Source organism: Mus caroli, chromosome 3 (genome assembly GCF_900094665.2).
Source record: "Mus caroli chromosome 3, CAROLI_EIJ_v1.1, whole genome shotgun sequence".
Lineage (NCBI taxonomy): Eukaryota > Metazoa > Chordata > Mammalia > Rodentia > Muridae > Mus > Mus caroli.
In genome coordinates this window covers 130086691-130102670 of record NC_034572.1, presented here as the reverse complement: position 1 = coordinate 130102670, position 15980 = coordinate 130086691, and the positions used below count along the sequence as shown (strand labels likewise).

The 15980-nt window shown below is 40.6% G+C and overlaps 1 protein-coding gene across 2 annotated transcripts in view; it reads right to left on the bottom strand.

Annotated features, from left to right (window-relative positions):
* The window catches only part of Ppp3ca (protein phosphatase 3 catalytic subunit alpha), a 266778-nt gene that overhangs the window by 48231 nt on the left and 202567 nt on the right, over positions 1–15980 (bottom strand). For both annotated transcript variants that reach the window (XM_029475530.1, XM_021157311.2), the window contains exons 4-7: positions 10989–11100; positions 9385–9530; positions 7954–8093; positions 1270–1347 (exon numbers count right to left, since the gene is read on the bottom strand). In XM_029475530.1, coding sequence (XP_029331390.1) covers positions 1270–1347; positions 7954–8093; positions 9385–9530; positions 10989–11100 — 476 coding nt within the window. The remainder of the gene's footprint in view (positions 1–1269; positions 1348–7953; positions 8094–9384; positions 9531–10988; positions 11101–15980) is intronic.

Here is a 15980-nt window from a genome sequence, read left to right as displayed (position 1 = left end):
ATAAGTGAGCAATGAGATTCTTTAAAGTAGAGGGTCAAGGCTCAGGTATTCCTACCCTTCACCAAAAGAAACAAACAAACAAGCAAACAAAAACCAAAACTACATGATATGTTCTCAATTTCCTCATTTATAAAAAAAGGTCATTTTAAACAAACGTATTTAAACATATTTGATATGAATCGACATCAGCTGATCAAGTCAACCACCTCTATGCAAGCAAACTATCTCCTGTATGTAAAACAGTTAATAAACGTCTGTTCTCAATGTCTAGCATGATAGAAAAGACACCCAAAATAACATGGCCCACTGCAACCCTGAAAAGTGTGACCAACCCTGAAAATGTGCATGAACAAACAGGTTACTTCAATGATCAGCGACAACACACTGACTGTAAAATGCCAGGCCAGCTCCTACCTGCTAAGTCACCGCTCACAAGAACCTGAGTTTGTCAGGTTTCAGGGACATGTACCTTATGGGCCACGGTCGGAGGGCACAACATCCCACTTCAGCATGCAGATTTTTAAAAGGAGTGCTTTTACATTTCAGAAAATTCAAAATTCAAAGGGGTGAGTTTATTTTATTTCCTTAAAGGCAATCAAAGTCTTCTCCCTGAAGCCTGACAGGAAAGGATATCAGACCTCAATTTCTAAGATGATTCTCCCTTCTTCTTTCTCTCAATCAGGTTCAAAACTAACACGTGACAAGGTAAACACTTGACATTTCTTAGTTTTCCAGATTCTTAAAACTAAGCTTTAAGAGTTATCAAATACAAACTGAATTCTGGAGAATTATTTGATAGGATATAGTATTTTGTTTTCTTTTGTTTAGTAAATGTCTGCAAGTCACCCCTATAAAACTTCAACAACTTGTTATGTTTTTTAAATATTTGTGATGCTCATTCACTTTGTGAACTGAGACATTATAGTAAAAGCAAAACTGGAAGTAAGGGGAGGTAGCTTTAAGAAAGCAAGTACTTAAGAAAACAAATGGAAACAGACTTTTTCACTCTAAAGATGGAGTGACGTTAAAGAGATCCATAAACTTAATGCATGGTATGAACTTAACATTCATAAACGTAAATGTAAAAGCAGATAACAGCAGTCATGCTCTTCCTGCCAATCCACCATATCTGTCTTGCTAGAAGTGCATTTTAAAAGTAGTTCCTTCTGGGTATACACCTGGACACAGGAAGTCTGCACCGCCTAAGCTAACTAGTGGAAGAACACTTGACAAAATGGTTATCATTGACGGTCCCTCGGCATTGCTCACCCTGCATCCTGGGCTTCGTGGGCGCGGAGTATGGACAACAAATTATTGTGCTGCAGGAAGTCACACACAGCCGGATAACTGCCAGACACAGAGAGAAAAGAGGAGAGGTGGTTAGGAAGTCTCCAGGAGTCACCGTTAATCACACAGACATCTAGATGTTGCTGGGATCCAGCACAGCCACAGAGCACTCCGGAAACCGGCTCCCTGCTTCTGAGGACAGGTGCTTCTCTGAGTCAGATGAGGCTCACACATGCAGAAAGGAAGGAAAGGTGTCCTCTGACTTCCACATGTGTGCCTTGGTTTGCACACTCGATTTCACACACACCCACTCCTCATGTACCCAGAGTAAAAACTAAATTAAAATTAAAGAAGAAAGCTGCAATATCAAAACTTCATTAAAACTGAAACCGAGATTATAAATGTAACCAGTGGAAAACGCTGTTTAAAACTGCTACGCCTTTGCTCTAAGATGTCTTGAAATAAATTTAAAACCATTAAACCTTTGACGATTGAAATTAAGGTCAGAAAACAAATATTTTATAAATAAACTACAAATATTTACAAGAACCTCAAATATGCACATGGATATATTCATAAATTTTAAAAATCTACTTTTGAGAAACAATTTAGAATGTGAGACAAGTATAGTTTCTATGCTATATATTTGCACAAATTCTCCAGTCAACAGGCAAAGAAATACTTCTAACATAGTGTATATAGGTAGAGCTATCAACTGTATGATGGTTAGCAGTGATGGTCAACTTGACAGGTACTACATATACCTAGGAGACAAACCTCTGGGCATATCCCTGTGGGATATTTCAACACTGGGCTCATCAAAGTGGGCAGATCTAGCATATGTGGTAGCACACTCCTTGGGTGATGGCCCTGGCATGAATAAAATGGAGAAAGAGACCTGAGCACCAGCATTCCCCTCTCTCTCTCTCTCTCTCTCTCTCTCTCTCTCTCTCTCTCTCTCTCTCTCTCTCTCTCTCCTTCCAGCAGCCACCCTGACCTCTGCACCATGGGGGGGCTGCACCCTTCTTCCCTCCTCAGACTGCACTGACTTGCCTTTTGTCACAGCAGGGGAATGTAACTAATACAGACTGTAAGAAGGGTTTAGTTCTTCGGCAAAAATGATTCTTTTACAAAGAGTTTCGGCTCATCTGCGCACACATGCATGTGTGCACTTTGTATCGGAGCCCTGGTATCATGGATTCCACAGGGGGATGGAAACGTAAGACAAGGGAATGGTTTGTGTCCTTTGCTAGAAGGCAGGCCAGGCTGAGTAGAGTGATATGGTAAGTGTAATACATTACTTCTATCAGGAAGGCTTTGATAAATTGGGTAGAAGCATTCAATATGATTTTAAGAAGATTTTTAAAATCTACAGGGCAATAAAATACAGCAAACATAAAATGTCCCATAGGTTATATAGACATGAGACATTATATAGACATTACAGGGTAAGGCAGCAATTCCCCACACTCCCTTCCCCTAGTCTGTCAGTCATGAAGGAACACTGAGAACATGAGCTTGCATAAGAGTTCATGATAGATGTGGGTCAGTAGACAGGAGAGGGTTAGGACTCTGTACAGAGGGTGCTTACAGATTGCGTGTGAATAACGAAGGCTGAAGAGAGCACGTGAGCGACTGCAGTAAATTTGGCTTCAATCTGCTTGTCTTCTTATTTATATTTCTCTAACAGATCAAATATACTTTAGACGTTGAATGTTGAATTAAATACCATAGGCTTTTTAATCCAGATTTTGCCTGCAAGTATGGCTATAATGTGTTTGCATGCATAAGCCGGGGCAGATACTTTCCCTGTCTGCTTTTCCTCTTGACACGACCAGTTCTTGTACAATGTGGTAAACGACCCCATAAGACCGTTCCAGGTAAGCATACCTCTCCCCTATGCTTACAACATTGCTGCCTTTATAGTCTGGACCTCAGACCTTCCTGATATTCAGCATACTGTTATATGAAGTAGGATTATAGATCTGCCCTTTAACAACAGGACATTCCAGCAGAGGGAACCCACTGCTTTCTCCACTTGCTCTTCTGAGTGACTGATAACTTTCTGGAGTTCATGTGCAGCCACGGAGAGAGACTCAACAAGTGCAGTTAAGCGTGCTAGGCAGAGGTAGGGGATGTAGATGGTGCTGGTCCTCCTGGTTGCTTCAGTGCAGCAGAGCAGCCCTGACATGGTATGTACAGGAAGACATCACTACCGCCTTTCTTCTCCCCCTCCCCCTCCCCCTCCTCCTCCTGTTCTTAACTTTTCCAGCTTGTCCAGATGCTCTACTCCTCTGCTGCCTGGGTCTAGTAATAGGTACTCAGCCCTGGGGCACCCTGGGGTTCCAGTCAGCCTTCTTTTCCTAGGACATTTTGTACCTCTCCTTTGCCCCAGGGTCCTCTAAGGAATTTAGATCTTAGATTCTGAGGCTTCAACTCTTTCTGCGAAAACTTCTGCAAAACTCAGTCCTCTCCTGCATCTTGAAAAGTAGCAAGCAGGTATTATTTAAACAAACTCTTATTTTGTATTGCTGGGAATCAACCCCGGGTCCTTATTGTATGCCAGGCAAGTGCTCCACCACTGAACTACATTCCTAACACAAAGGCTAACATTTTATTGATGTTGCCCCCTCACAGAGAGGGCACCTTTGTCAATAGTTCTTACAGACCCAAAACTTCCTCACAGATGCCACTCTTATGAGAGTGACTGTCTCCTTGGCTTTCAATGTTATAGAGTTCTCTTGTAGGCTGAGTTCATTTCATTATATGACTGTTGATGGTCTTTTGTTCATCATCATATTTGTATCATTTATCCATATTGTCACGTTGGCACATGTGGCTTTGTTTAGATACATTTCATTTGCCACAGTTAATGCATATGTGAGTTATAATAGTTACTGTATACACACACAGACTGATTATACATCTAACTGCAAAGTTGGTATTTCTACATTTATCTGTACATTGTGATACAGCAGAGTTTATTATTCTACGAAGTAGGTGTTTGGATTGTCCCTGTTTCTTGGGTATTATTACTGGTGCAATGAACAGTTTTATGCATGTCCTTTGGTATCCTCATATCTATTTTATTGGATATAAAAACAAGAAAAAAAAGGCTTAAAGTAATGTTCAACTTTAGCAGACAATGAAATAGATCACTGTGATTTCAGATTGGAGGGATATTTAGGATGGAGACCTAGAAAAAAAGAAAGGCAGAGGAGCAGAGCTTAACTTTAAAGGAGAACACGGTAGCCTGGGGTGGTGGTGGTGGTGGAACCAGAGATGCCTGAGAGAGATGGAGAGCTGGGGGCTCTACTGTAAGCCATGGGCACACCAATATTCACATCAGTATATCTCAAGACTAGATTTTCAGACCAATGCTGGAATGTCCTAACTAACTCAGACACCGAAAAGCAGAAAATCCAGAATACAGTGCTGCCATGATTCATCAGATGCACATGTGAACAGCTAACAGAAAACCCGAATCCTACCAAGAGTTTTCTATGAAGATTTTCTCTTCCATATGTCACGGTCCTTACTAATCCCCACTCTAACACTGGGCTACATCTAGTATCTTAGTTACCTGGGTAAACAGTTCAGGCATTTGAGGTGAAAGCTATGGTCTGTAATTATAAAGTTGATGGGAATCCTGGGATGGGGGGAGAGCAAGTTTTAAGGATTTTTTTTTGTTTGTTTCAATCAAATACTTTGTCCCAATTCAGGGGTCACAAGTATGATATTGATTAAACCAAATGAGTCATTTAACAATGTCACCAGCCATGAATCCGGGAAAGGGACAGGTGTGTGGGAAGACAGTAGGAAGAAGATAAAAGGGTTGATGTGAGAAAGAAAGCAAAATGCCTCAGCCACATGTATGGCATTTTCAAGAACATAATTTTAAAATTCTAGAAAGAAATCATCCAGATGCATTGAAAGCTTTTAGATTTCTTTCTTTCTTGAGTGAGTGTGTGTGTGTGTACATACATGGATGCAGATATCCAAGGCCAGGAATGTTAAGAGTTCACTGCAGCTAGGTTTACAGAGGTTTTGAGCTACCAGATGTGAGTGCTGGGGTCTGAACTCAGATCCTCTGAAAGGGAAGTATACACTTTTACTTGCTGAGCAATCTCTCCAGCCCTATCCATACACACACATACACACACACACACACACACACACACACACACACACACACACACACNCACACACGGCTATGTGTTATTTAAACCATAGCCCAGATAAAATGTTAAATAGTGGATATGATGGTGTATCAAATTAAATATCCAGACTCACACACACACACACACACACACACACGGCTATGTGTTATTTAAACCATAGCCCAGATAAAATGTTAAATAGTGGATATGATGGTGTATCAAATTAAATATCCAGACTATATGGATACATGCAAAATAAATTTATATACCAAAATTATTGCTAATAACTCTAACAGGAAGTGGCTACTAAGTTCCTGCATTAATTTTCTGCTCACTTGTATTTGTCAAGAAGAACTTTAAAACATTAACTTAAATGACCATCTCCAATCCTTTCAAGATTTTAAAGACAAAAGTATCAAAAACCTCTGTGTAAATGAGATGTTCTTCTTTCCCTTTGACAGACTATTAAACCAGAAACCTCTGTCAGTGTTACAAGCTGTGGACTCAGACATTCAGCCACACAGTATCATATTTGTCAAGACTAAAGACCAACATCTGTGAAGAACCTCATATGATGAGGAGAGCAAAAGTATGAGAATGTGTGATATGATATGAGAATATATGTTAAATAATATTTTATGCCTTTGTCTATGTTCACTGAATGTGTTGGTTTGAATAAGCATGACTTCCATAGGCTCATATCTTTGAATATTTGGTCCCTAGTTGATGGAACTGTTTGGTAAGAATTAGGAGGTGTGGCTTTGTTGAAGAAGGTGTGTCACTAGGGGTGGGCTTTGAGGTTTCAAAAGTCCACAATATTTCCAGTTAGCCCTCTCTGCCTCATGATTGTTGTCAAAACTGTAAACTCTCAGTTTCTTCCCCAGTGCCAAGTCTGCGCATGCTCTATATCATAATGGTTATAGACTTATCCTTTGAAACTGTAAGCCCCAATCTCTCTCTCTCTTTCTTTCTTTCTTTTTTTTTTTTTCCTATAAGTGGCTTTGGTCATGCTGTCTTAGCATAGCCATTGAAAAAGTGACTAGGGCACAAAACAAAAATATTATGCAAGTCTATAAGCTTACTCAGGGATTTCATTCAGAGTAAGATTTTCCTGAATGGCTGACCCAGAAGACTGAGAACAAAGGGCTGTACTGTGGATAAATACAACATGATGCAACATTAAAACCCTGTTTGGATTTTGTATGGTGTTATTTTAGTGAAACACAACAGGTAACCTAGAGACCTACATAATTTGGGGCTTTAGCACCAGATTTGAAAGATCTAACCCTTGGCTTTAATCTACTTCTAACAACTTTTTACTACAAGGACAGACATCTTCATAAAAAGTTATACTTAAGTCAAATAATTATCAAAAAGAAGCTTTAAGCTTTTCAGAACTATAGAGAATTTTCCCCCTCTACACTCATAGGATTTGGCATCTCAGCTTCCAAAACACAAGATAATCTGTAACTTTACACTTCAATTCAGAATAAGCTTCACTATTGATATGTTAAACAAAAGGCACTCTCAGCAGGATGGTTTACAGAAAGTATGAAGTCATGTTCACTAATTCTCCAATCATACCCACAAATGAAAAGAGAAACAGCATCCATAATAAAATTTAATGTGTAAAATGAAATGTTCCACTATAGAATAGCCAGTGACAGAGGATGTTGCCAGCTTAGTGGACAAATGGCCTGTTTTACTGAGTTTTTGGCTCACACTGCTCGGTGGAAATGACTATTATTTCCATGGAATGAAATCAGGGTTACTTTTGAAGTTGAAAGAGAGAATAAAACAAAACCCAGCATGTGTTCTAGAATTTAAAATTTCCAATTATTTTCATTATCAATTTCCTTCTAGCAACATCCCCACCATTAAATCCCATGCAAAGGGGCCAGGTTAATTTAGGATTATCAGATGCAGCAGCTAAAAGTGAGGTGTCTCATCAGCAAAGTAGACCAGACACACAGAACCCCAAATATGCCCTGGGTCCTTTTATTAAGTGATTGAAAATTCAAGTCCCATTTGCAAATGTAAAATACACCATTAAGACATTTTCATTGCGGCTTATCAAAGTGCAAAACACGCATCTGAGGGGTTACTTGGGACTCTATAACTGATGGTTCTCAAACATCCAGGAAGGCCCAAACCCTTGACACTATGTAAGAAAGAACTGAGTGTGATTTAGTCAAGCAAGGAGAAGTTAGTTTTCTGCTGTAAGTTCTAAGAACTGGGAGAACATAAGTACATTTATGGATGAAAAAAGGCTTGCTTAGTAATGAAACTTCCCCACAGTTCATGCAATAGAGTCAACTTTTAGTACATTTAATCAACTGCAGCCATCCCATCCCCCAGATCCAGCTCTTTCAATCTTTCCTTATTCTCAGAAATTACAATGTGTGCATTTACATGCAGGCGTCCATACAGCACATCTATTTATTAGGCAACCACATCTTAAACTCCCAGACTGTTAGGTAGACGCTCCAGCATGCGGGGTCCTCACCTGTAGAAGTACGAACAGCCCCTGACTGTGTTGTGAGTGAAATGTTCCTGAGTCTTCTCATTTCCAAAGTCCTCCAGGGGGTCTGACCACAGGATGTCACACATGGGCCCATAAGCAGGTGGTTCTTTGAATCGGTCTAACTAAGAAAAATAGAAGACAGAGAACAAAATACTCATCTTTGGACACTTAGAATTCAGAACACACAGAAACCCAGCTCTGAGTGATGAGCATCTTAGACGGGGAGAAATGTCATTTAACCCCATCTTCCAAGTCCTCACCTCTCCTGGCTCCTCTTATTTCTCTGGCTTTTCCTTCTTCTCTTTCATGACGAACCCACTTAGTATCTCCCCTAGTCTCCCTGTCTGCTTCTCTCAGCTCTTTAATCCTTACACTTTCTTGTTTTCATTTTGACCATTTTCTTTAAGTCATTTCCTTATTTTTCCCATCCTAATGACACAGTCGCTATCACGGGTTAAAACTATCCCTGTCTTGTTTTTTGAAGGAGAAACTGGGTTTTGAGACTCTGCTGGTCGCCTGCAGAGAACCATCATTTAAAATCGAGATGAGCATTCACTGTGGCTTTATTTTATTGTATCTAACAGAATGATTTTGAGAACAGGTAGCTTTTCCTTTAAGAGGAGCCTCTTGCTTTGCACCATACAGGCTGTTCGTGAGACTCTTTTCCGGCCTTTGTAGGCATCTGCAGTCACATGCTCAAACATTTCACAGATACATATAAAACACGATCGCTTTTTTATTTTTTAATTTTTATTTTATGTACGTGATATTTTGTCTGCATCTATGCTTTTATAAGGATATCAGATCCCTGGAGCCCAAGTTATAGACAGCTGTCATGTGTGAGTCCTAGAAATTGAACCTGGGTCCTCTGGAAGAGCAGCCAGTACTCTTATCTGCTGAGCCATCTCTCCAGCCCCAATACCATTAATTTGTAAAATAAATCCTTAAAAAATTAAACAAAAGCTCATTAAATAAACCTCAGATTCTTCTCTGTGTTAATGTCCTCTTGTGTGCAAAACACTATTATCCTTCCTTCTCTCATGTGGCACAGACAGCAGTGGTTTTTGCTCAGTGTTTAAAGTGTAATAGGAAGCTAATGACAAAGCAGTTTATAACTGGAAATCAGATTTAATATGAAGGCCCTCGGGAAGCTAGTAAGTCATAGAAGTGTGACCATAGAAGTGGCTGGATACATCCTGAACTACTTTACTGTCATACTCTTTTTTTGTGTGCCAAGACCAACTACAAAATCACAAGTCCTTCAGCTAGCATCAGAGGTGGCTTCTAAGGAATGTGTATTCAGCTATGTTAACTTTAGAGTATGCAAATGGCTACAGAGGCAAGGCAGTTAATATCTTCTAGTGATTGCAGAAGGACAGGGAATGAGTAGACATGGACAATAACAGAGCTTACTTTTCTGATGTCGTCTAGAGTGTTAATCTCTGGAGACAAACCACCGTGTACACACAGGAACTGCTGGTTCATCAGCGCAGCCAGGGGAAGGCAGTCGAAGGCATCCATACAGGCGTCATAAACGCGTTCTGAATACTTTATTTTACCTTTGAAATGTAAAAAGCAAGAATTTACTCTCCTGCCTTTATGACTAGGGCCATCTCATTGACACCACCTTGTTTCTTTTTAAGATTTTCTTGCAAGGATAATGTGAATGTGACAATGTGACACTCTAAAACAGAATCAATAGGATTTCTAAGACTCGTGGATTAACCGTAATATACAATATTTTTATTTTTGTCACTTATCCATATTGTTTAATCTTTTGTCTAATACATGCAAACCTTTTTATATATTTTGTAGCGCATGTGCACGCGCCTCCCCTCCCCCCCCCCCCCCCCCCCACATATACACAAGTAACAGAAAGTGCCGTAAGGCTGGTTGGCATTCCCATAAGATTTTGTAAAAATGCAGCTGCCACAAAACATCCTGAAGCTCCTTCTGCCTCGTAGCGTTCTGCTTTCTCCATACTGACTCACAGCTCATGCTTTTAGGGAAGTCTTTATGCTTCACTGAATATAAAACCAAATTACAGAGAGAAAAGGAATTAAAGTTTCAGTAAGCAATGGGGAAAACAGAGGAAAGGAAAATAAAGCGTAAAGCATCCCCTCTTCTGAGTTCCGATGCCTACAGGAAGGCATCAGTCAACATTTTGTCTAACATCCTAGAAGTCAGCTGACATTGATGGGGCTCCAAAACAAAGGTTCAACGGGGCCCTATTTCCTTTCCTTGACTGGAGTAGGATTAAAGTGCAGAATCACTACTGCAAACACTAGTTTTGTTTTATGGCATACATGAAACTTCAGCTCAGATTAACGTGTCACTTGATAAAGCACTTATAATTAAAAATGACATTCTGGCTTGATCTGGTGCAAGCCCTTTGTGGATTAGCACAGCCACTGTAAGTTCCTGGGTACAGGGCTCTGGTCACGTTAAGAAGGCACTGTTTTCTTCTGAACTCCAACTTCTGCCTCGTAGAATTTTCTGCCCCTCTTCTGGCAAAGAAGAGGAATTGGTTCATGAGCTCTGCACTAACTGAGACACTGTGGAGAGCGGGTGGCCTCCACAGGAGGGGTAAGTTAGTGTTCTCTAGGGGTGTGGACTGAGACACTGTGGAGAGCGGGTGGCCTCCACAGGAGGGGTAAGTTAGTGTTCTCTCGGGGTGTGGGCCATGGTAAGTTGACTATGTTCTACTGAATGGCCCCACACTTAGGAGTAGATAAACAATGCAATTGGGAGAGATGGGAGCGATCCTTGCAGGGGTGAGTGAAGACTAAGTATGATCAAAATACATTGTATGGTATTCCCCAAGAACTATACAAATACATTTTAAAATAAATTATGTACTCTTAAACTTGCCATTGTTTAGAAAGATGACATGAAATAATGTCACCTAAAGCGTCTGACCTTTACACAGAGAATAACACAATGATGTTTTTAATGTATCAGTTACCATGACAACGCAACCTCTATGACATTAAAGGGAAACTTCTCCACATACTTACATTCTTGTTTAAACGTGAAATACTCTGTGAGGTGCCTACATTCATGGTTTCCGCGAAGTAAAAACAGTGTTTTGGGGTAAAGAATTTTCAAGGCCCACAAATACAGCACACACTAGGGGGAAAAAAAACATAAACATAAAATCAGCATCTTCCACCAATGCTTGTGCATTCTCCATCAGTTAACATGAAACCAACGTGTCATCATGGTTGCCATCCTCAGCCTAGGAGGATACTTTGAGGAAAACACAAAAGAACTTAAGGTATCACTCTCACTAACTCGCTGTCTTCTTGGCCTCTGATCAATCTTAGTCTTTAAACAGGGATACTTATTTACTTGTGTGTGTGCATAACACACCAGAGTTAGCGCTCTGCTGTCAGCATGCAGGTTAGCTGGACTCAGGCTGTCAGGCATGGCTCTCCGTGCCTTTACTCACTGCGACATGTTGCTGGCTCTTGTCCTTTATTTCCCTGCCTTTGAAATACAGAGACGATCCCTAATTTTTGTTTTATATAAATATATAAGTAAATTGAAGGGCAGGGCATCTTAATACATTCACTCCTAATAAACAGGGAACACACTCCGTGTACCCTAAAACTCCCAAATTAGTGACGTGGACATTGACCATGATGGCTAGCTACACATGGACCAGGTCTGGGATAAATCCTCACTGACACATCTTTTTAGAAGATGAAGTATAAGGGAACAATCAAATATCAATACCAATATGATCTACAAGTGGCATTCGTTAAGAATCCACACAGAGCAGGAAATGGTTCTTTAAAAAAACAAGTGTGGTCTCCTCTTTGCAAAGTTTGTGTTTCCAAGGTGAAGCCATGGCAGGGACAACACAGAAAAATGGGACAGATCAGACTCTCATTATTAAGCCACATATAAAATTTACACTTCACTCAGCAGTCTCCTAACATACAGTGAGTAACCAACCCTAAAGAGAAAGATTTATCAAACAGATCTGCTGGCTATCTGTGAAAAATATTTACCTGTAAGTGTCTGTGATAATCACAGAACTAATTATCAAAGTGTTGAAATAATAATGCTTAAACATACAGCCCGGGGGGTTTGAGAAAATACTAATTAAGGAGACAAGTGTAGAGTATAGTAATGTTCCAACAACATGTCATCTTCAAATATGAAATAGTGATTGAAACAAACAATAGCTTGGCATTAGCTTATGTATGAGTGTGTGAGTGTGTGTGTGTGTGTGTGTGCGCGCGCACGCACGCGGACTTGTGCACGCGCTGCTTTGATTAATTTTCTAATTACAGTCATTGCTAAGGTACATGAGATTAACATATAAGCATATCTGAAGAGCTGACCAAATGTCCTTCGTGTGTGGTCCTTGAAGCAGCAGGATCCTCCGTACATGCCCAGCTCCCTGCCATCTCAGTGATGAGCAAGGCAGCCTAATGAGTCCTTGCTATGAGTCCTATTTTAGAACTACACTTACCGGTTTAAATAAAGGGTGGTTGGATTATTCAAATTTGCCTCACATTTCAGAGAAGGGATTTGCTAAGTGGCATGAATGCCAATGAGACAATTGTTACCAATTCAAAAGTTTGACCCTTGATTGTCCCTTGATGTAGGTGATATGTAAGTACACAGACAAACTTGCGAGTTGGGGCTTAAGCTAAAATGTCTACTTTGGTTATATTATAAAGACCCTTTAAATATTATGCTAGCAGGATCATCCTAGAAACAGCCTATGCTAGAAGCAAGAGGCTCAGTGGGCCTTATCCATTCACTATAATCAGGACAGAAACCTGGCATCCCTATCTGCAGTTTGCACTCGTGGTTTTGTCTTAAATCCTTGGGTCAGAATCCTGTTCCGCTCTGCATATAGGCATGTTAACCCCTCCTGTCTGTGTAAGAGCAGTACTACCCAACCTATGCCTTGATGGATGAAGGTACAAAGGTGGCAGTAACTGAGGCATCCCACTGCCAGCCATTGCCCTAAACCTGTAGTTATCCTAGCTCCTAGGAACACTACAGGCTTTTGATAAGCTCACCCTCAAGCAGAGGCCATTTCTGTAGGGGAACCCAGTTGTTCTCATAAGCAAGAGAGAGACAGACTTGAAGAACAAGCAATAGGAACACCTGGCAGAGCCAGATCTGAGAGAATGGTCAACTAGACCTTGCTTAAACTGGGAACTGCTTACTGCTGTCTACCACCTGCCCCTCCCCCAGGCTTCTCTCTATTTAAACCTGAAACTCCTGCCAATACCCTGAAGACTGACTGGGGGTCCTGGAATCACTTTATTGTTCCTCTCCCCAGTGAGTTGTGGAGATTAGAAGTCTGATTTTGGCCTTTAGATTCTAGAACACAGGCACGACTGAAAATCCTATCTTTGGTGGAATAGGAATTTTTTTCTGTTACAATTCAGGTGAGAAAGCATAACATTTATCCAATACCGATATTTTTAAATGTTTGAGTATAACTCACATGACACTAGATGCACATCTAATAAAACTCTGTAAATGTACACACATGGACATTTGAAAACTGTTACATGCACCTATAATCTATGACAGTATCTCATGTTCCTTCCTGGTCAATAAGTTTCTGAAAAATTTAACCAAAATTCTGACATCTTTAGATTCATTTTTTTCCCCCAGAACATTTTATTTTAAAATAAAGCAACTATCTTTCCATCTAAAATCTAAACTGCATTTTGTAAGCACAATTAATTACCAGACTAGAGGAATCCTATCTTCAGACCCACATTTACTTTTTGATAGCTGTTAAAGAATGTATTCTGATATTGGCCTGCAGTTTTTTAACTCTGTACTTCTAGTCTTAATTACTATAATTCTTTCATAATTGAACCTAAAAGATATCCAGAAATGTTCTCTGCAATATGTTCCTGGTGTTCATATGTACACATTTAAAATGCTGTAATATACAACTCCTTTATAGCTGTAAAATGAGATATTTGGGAGATATGAACTCCATCTCTGCAGAATAAAAGGTGAAAAAGAAAGAAGGGAAAGAGGAAGAAAAAGAAACGAAAAAAAGAGAGAAAGATAAAACAAGGAGGGGGGAATGGGAAAGAAGAAGGAAGGAAAATTACTAAAATTTCCAAATTTTTGGCTCAAAGTATTCTAAAATGGGAGTAATTTTTTTCACATATCATTTCCTTTCCTCCTGTGTCAAGCATAAAATATCTTCCCAACACTAAATAAGACCACAAACACAGGCAGCATGGAAGAAATGGCACATTAAAGGAAAGGGTAGGGGTGGACAGGAAAGAGGAGTCCTGCCAGCTTTTACCCGCAACATCTGGAGGGACAGGGCTGCCAAGCACAGCATGGACGTGCTTACAACCATTTTAGAAGTCATACAAAGTTCCAACATTCTGAGGTGAATGAAGATCGTTAACAAAACTATGACCTCAGATTCCTTTTCAAGCACAGACTTGTAAACATCATCACAACCAAATGAAGCAAGAGAAATCAATGTCACCCAGATAAGGACTATTTATGTCTATTTTATTGGGTGACCAATGTGAGTCAACTTCCCAGTGTCTGTGTCTGTGAAGGCCAAGAGAGCACCCTGTGAGACAGACCTTTCTGCAGGGAAAGATGCAAATGAGCTGTACCACGTTGTCATTGCTACTTTGAACTAAACAAGTATTTACAACTTCCTTTTAGTTGCTCATATGAAGATCTGTGTTGATTTCCATTGCAGACGCAGCTTTTGCTATTTTATGACTCGTCCATAATCACACAGCACAAAGGATACTATCCTCTTCCCTTGGTTCACTTGTAATAACAGGGTAATAATTTACTCAGTAATTTAGGCTTTTAGATGAGCAGTCTTCTTGCAAAGCTGCAGTCCGATTCATAAGGATTGCAAAACAGAAGGAGAAGCGAGAAAGTCAAAAGGAGAAAACTGTTTTAGCTGGATGCTGATTTGCTCCTTGAACTGGTAACTCCCCATGCCTCAAACCTTTATAATTCAAACTGATGCTTTTCTGTCTGTTGTGGATGGCTAAGTGCAGGGTAGCTACCACATGAGCTTGGAAGGGAGCCAAACTCCTGAACTATGGAACGTAACTTCTAAGACATCATTTGTCTGGTCTGACAAGCACGCCATGAAGTGGCAGTCCAATACCAGTGCTCTGTGAAGGCTGCTGGCTACCAAGACCAGCGGGCCCTGTTTGTCACCTCTGTCATGTGTTCTACGGCGTGCTTGTTATTTTCAGGCAGCAGCATGGAATGCTGCCTGGCTTGCTGTGGTTCATTCTGGTCCATGAGTTCACAGCTAATAAACACAACAACTTTTCACACTTCAGTGTGCTGGAGGCCCAGGCTGAGTGAGGTCTGGATGCAGGCAGAGTAGGAGAGGCCAGCTCCCTGCAAACTCAAGGCAGTGCACTGCAGGATGCTTGCAAAGAGCCTAATGGAGCAAGCTCAAGGAAACAGCTGTGCGTGACTCTGTTTGCAGATTCTGGACTTTGCCGAGGGTCTGTAAAGAAGCTCACCCAGCTGCAGACCTAAATATGCACATATGCTTGATCAAAGAGATTAGGTAGGATAATGCAATCATCAGAAAGAGAAAGGTTTGTTGTAAGACAAATTATGGCTGGGAACAAAATTACGTCTTTCATTGCTTCTCACAAGCTGGCTGGTTTGGGGTCTCATCCTGTAGGGAATTCTTTCTAATGGCAAAGGAACAGAAGTTGAGTTGTTGGGGGTAAGGAGGGGGAGTGCAGACATGAGCAGTCTGTGAGCCTGCAACTGGAGTTAGTAATGACCATTAGAATCTGCCCTTCAAAGCTGATTTGTTATGAAGTAAACGCAGGCATCCCTCTTCATTGAGAGGATAACCTTAGAAGAATACCTGCAGTGTAACCCCGGGCTATGGACATGAATCCAAAATGCCTTGACACCTAATAGGGTAACACACACTGGAAAACGCTTGTGTTCTCTCTCTCTCTCTCTCTCTCTCTCTCTCTCTCTCTCTCTCTCTCTCT